The 4,146-nt window shown below is 42.0% G+C and overlaps 1 protein-coding gene across 1 annotated transcript; it reads right to left on the bottom strand.

Moving 5' to 3' along the window:
- Window positions 1-220: 220 nt before the first annotated feature.
- Window positions 221-1,150, bottom strand: LOC113893551 (olfactory receptor 8S1-like). Its single transcript, XM_027543478.1, has one exon. It carries the CDS (start codon window positions 1,148-1,150, stop codon window positions 221-223), a length of 930 nt encoding a protein of 309 aa, XP_027399279.1.
- Window positions 1,151-4,146: the final 2,996 nt, after the last annotated feature.

Consider the following 4,146-nt stretch of genomic DNA (forward strand, 5'->3'; position numbering starts at 1 on the left):
GGGTTCCTGGATAGGAACCTGTACATCAAGCTCTTTTTCCCCCAACCTCCTCCTCTTGTTTTTTGGGGGCAGCTTATTTACTTCAAAATCCAAACAAATAGTTAAATAAATAGTTAAATATAATTGAAATTCAATTTCCCCAAGTGCTCTGTGCCTATAAACATCTTTCTCCTTTAGAGATACATTTTCTCTTTCCTGAGCAGAAGCACACAGCTTTCTCTTACCTGCTGGCACACTTCTGTTGCCTCAGCAGTCGCTGTAGAGCTGTTTTTACCTCCTGGTTCTTGAAGCTGTAGATAAGGGGGTTCAGCAAGGAAGTGATCACACTATACTGAATGGAGACCACTCGCTCCAACACTGAGCCTGAGTCAGGGCTGATGTACCTGAACAGAGCCGTCCCGTAGAACAGGAGCACCACAGTGAGGTGGGAGGAACAGGTAGAAAAGGCCTTGCCTTGGCCCTCAGCGGAGCGGATACTCAGTATGGCAGAAATGATTCTTGAGTAAGAAAAGAGGATTGGGGGAAGTGTCAGCAGCCCTAAAGATGTGCATGACACAGCTAGAAGAATCTCATTGACAGTGGGGTCAGTACAAGACAGAGGGAAGAGTGGAGGTAGCTCACAACTGAAATGGGGGATGATGTTGGAACCACAAAAATGTAACTTGTGAACAAAGAGGCTATTCATCAAGGAAATAGAAAATCCCACTGCCCAAGCTGTGCTCACAATCCCAGTGCAGAGAGGTCTGTTTATGACCACAGTGTAGAGCAGAGGGTGGCAGATAGCAGCATAGCGGTCGTAGGCCATGGCAGAGAGAAGACAGGCTTCTGTCCCCCCTGAGAGAGTGAAAAAGAAACTCTGAGTGATGCAGCCCCACACTGAGATACTTTTCTTCTGAGACAAGAAGTTCTGTAGCATTTTGGGCACAGTGACTGAGGAGAAACTGAGATCCAGAAAAGACAGGTGTCCGAGGAAGAAATACATGGGTGTGTGGAGCCGAGCATCAACCTTGATGATCAGGATCATCACTGTGTTCCCCACTAATGTCAGCAGGTAAATCCCCAGGAACAGCACAAAGAGCACGGTCTGGATCTGGGGGTCACTGGACAATCCCAGAAGGACAAACTCCGTAATAATACTGACATTTTTCATGGTTGCTCAGAGATTCTGTCCCTCAGAAGAAATGAATGGTTCTACATTTGTGAGACATTAATCTGAGTCATTTTCCATGAACAAGAGACTTCTGCTCAAAGAGAGTATATCTCTTTCTGTGCTGTGTGCTAAGCCGCTTTAGTTGTATACCTTCTTACCTATAGACTAAAATAGGAAACTCAGATAAGGGAGTGTCTTCTCAGATGCTATATTCTTACTTGACCTTGTTTTCTAATTGCTAGCATTATCTTGTCATGATCTTTAATCCTTCACCCTACTTTGTCACTCTTAGTAATAATAATAATGATAACTCATGTGCATTTAATAACAGTGTATCATGCATAGGAAAATCAGGTTCTGGATTCAAAACAAGGGGCATAGCCCAGAAAACCCTCCATGGTTAAGGGCTGAGAGGACTATGGGAAAGTGATTTCCTCTTAGAATAGTGAAATCATAGACTCACAGTATGCTAGGATGTTGTCATAATGGCTTTTAACCCCTTCATTTTATAAATGAGGTGAATGCAATGCCTAAGGCCTCATAGCAAAGTGAAGTCAAGGTTGGGATTAGCCCAGATGTTTCAATTAGTCTTGCATGCATCCTCATGTACCACACTTACTGGTTTTAAACTGATAGTTAAGATGAGTTTTGTGTGGTTTTGGGGTCATGAACAACTTCATTAGTAGGGAGTTCACCTAAATTATGTCTAGGTATTCCTTGGCTCTGATATAGTGCTCCCTACAGTTCTGTGACAGCAGCTAAGTGGAAAGAGTGCTAGTTTTAGAGTACTAACCTTAGTTTGAGTCTTGGCTCAAACATTCTAATGGTATCATCTGAGAAAAGTTACTTAGTTTCTTGAAACCTTCCCTTTTTCATTTATGAAATTGGGCAAATGAAACATGCTTTTGCAAACTGTCTAGCCCATGACACACTACACAAAAACATCAAATGTGTGTATGAACAAAGATTGACACAGAATATTGAAAAATAGAAGTGATTTCTCTATTGGTTAGTAGGCTTATGGGCATTCATTTCTTTTTAACAGTTTCTCTAATGTTGTAAAATTATTTTTCCACTGAACATTTCTTTATATATATATAAACATTTATATATATATATATATATATATATATATATATATATATATATAAAGATTTGGAGACTTTCAGGAAACTCTCAGCTTAGCTCTGTTTTCTTCAGAGAGAAATACTGAATTGCAGTGAGAGAAAGCTCCTGGGCAAAGGAAGCTGAACCTCTAAAGTGTGAATTGTTTTTTCGTTTCTTCCCCATTACCATTGGGCATCTCAGTAGTTTGATACTACTCAGTACATGTCCCAAGTCCTACTTGGGTATATGGGACTGAACCCAGTGCCATTTTAAAATATTCCAGGCCCAGGATCTCAGAATACTTCAGGGAACTGTTTTCAAACTGTGAAAACAGTTTGCCATAGTGCTTTAGGGAGACACCCTAAGTATCAAGAGGCTGAGGAGTTAACAGGGTGTTTGGGGTTCTCACATCCATCTCAATTACCCCATCTCTCCATTCATCTATTTAATCATACTTGATGGTAGGATTTTGGTGGTAGGATTTCATCAACGCAAAGCATCCCATTAGTACAAACTTTCGAAAACCCTGCAACCTAGGGATTCCTTGGCCAGAATAAGAGAAGGGTGGAGAATATAGTGAGAAAGACAACTTTATTAGTTGTCTTTCTCACTATATTCTCCGCCCTTCTCATTTTCAGTCCTCCAGGAAATCTCCTCCTTACTCTTCATCTGGTTTTCAGCCAGTAAAAACATTCCCATTTAAAATAAAGGCCTAAATTCCAGGGGAGGGAGGGGTCCCAGAACTTGATACATAAAGGAACAAACAGGAAGACTCCAAATGGACAAAGGGCAGAAGGCTCAATCTTCCAGCTCAGCGATTACCTGAATGGAGGTAGCAGTGTCTGACTTTGAGAAAGATACTTCCCTAATCTGGATCTAATTTCCTTCTGTAGAAACAGGAGGGATTTGGACCAGATACCTGTACAGCTCTCACTAGTTACATATAACTACGCACCTTTAAGTCTCTCACCTGCCTTACTAAGCACGACTGCTCAGGGTTTGCTGCGTCTTTCAAATTTCCAGCCAGGCTGCTTGCCACAGGACACTGTTGCTGGAAGGAGACTTGACTCCAGCAGTTTGAGATGAGAGGCTTCAGTCAGGTCCCAGGAAAGGTGGACTTTGTTTCCCAGCCAATAATATGGCCAGAAACATGTAGAGACAGGCAGTGGTTAAGAGCCAAAGTGTTCAGGTGTGGGTCTCTTTGGAGAGGGCTCTCTTAAGACTTAGGTTTTTCTCCTGTTTTCTCCTTGTACTCCCTCAGTCCCAGGGAGAGCTCCTGGATAGTTTGTGTGACTTGTATTTCCTTTCATCAGAGTCCTGGGATGTGTGACTTGTATTTCCTCTTTCATCAGAGTCCTGGGATCTTACGCCAGGTGGGCCCTGGGGAAGAATGGTGAGAAGACGCTCCAGAGTCAGAAGCTGTCCACTGCCCATGGGAGAGGTAGCATTAGCTAGAGCCACAAGGGCCACTGGTCCTGGGACTGAGTGGTTACTGACATGGCTGTTTCCAAGAGAATCTGGTTGAGGCACAGGAGTTTAGAAAGCTCCTGGCCATAAATTGCTCTACTAATTAAGAAGCAGAGGATCCAGAAGTTCTATAAAGGATTCATCTTGTCTCTGACAGCTCTCTTGGATTTTGAGCATGAGTATGTGCATGCACACAAACACATATACCCAGGTTTATACAATTTGAAAGTGTATTACTCTTATGAAGCCATTTGCTCCATTCTAAACCCTTGTTTTTCTAGCAATCTGCTTAAGCTCTTGTCTCCTACTTCATGGAGGAAATGTTTCTATGCTTATTTTAATTTTGTTGTATCTCTTCCTCTGTTAGGCTTTAGTACTGGTTATTGCTCATGTTTTTCATTTTTAAAAATGTAGTGAGAACA

This window comes from Bos indicus x Bos taurus, chromosome 5, assembly GCF_003369695.1.
Source record: "Bos indicus x Bos taurus breed Angus x Brahman F1 hybrid chromosome 5, Bos_hybrid_MaternalHap_v2.0, whole genome shotgun sequence".
In the NCBI taxonomy this organism is placed as follows: Eukaryota; Metazoa; Chordata; class Mammalia; order Artiodactyla; family Bovidae; genus Bos; species Bos indicus x Bos taurus.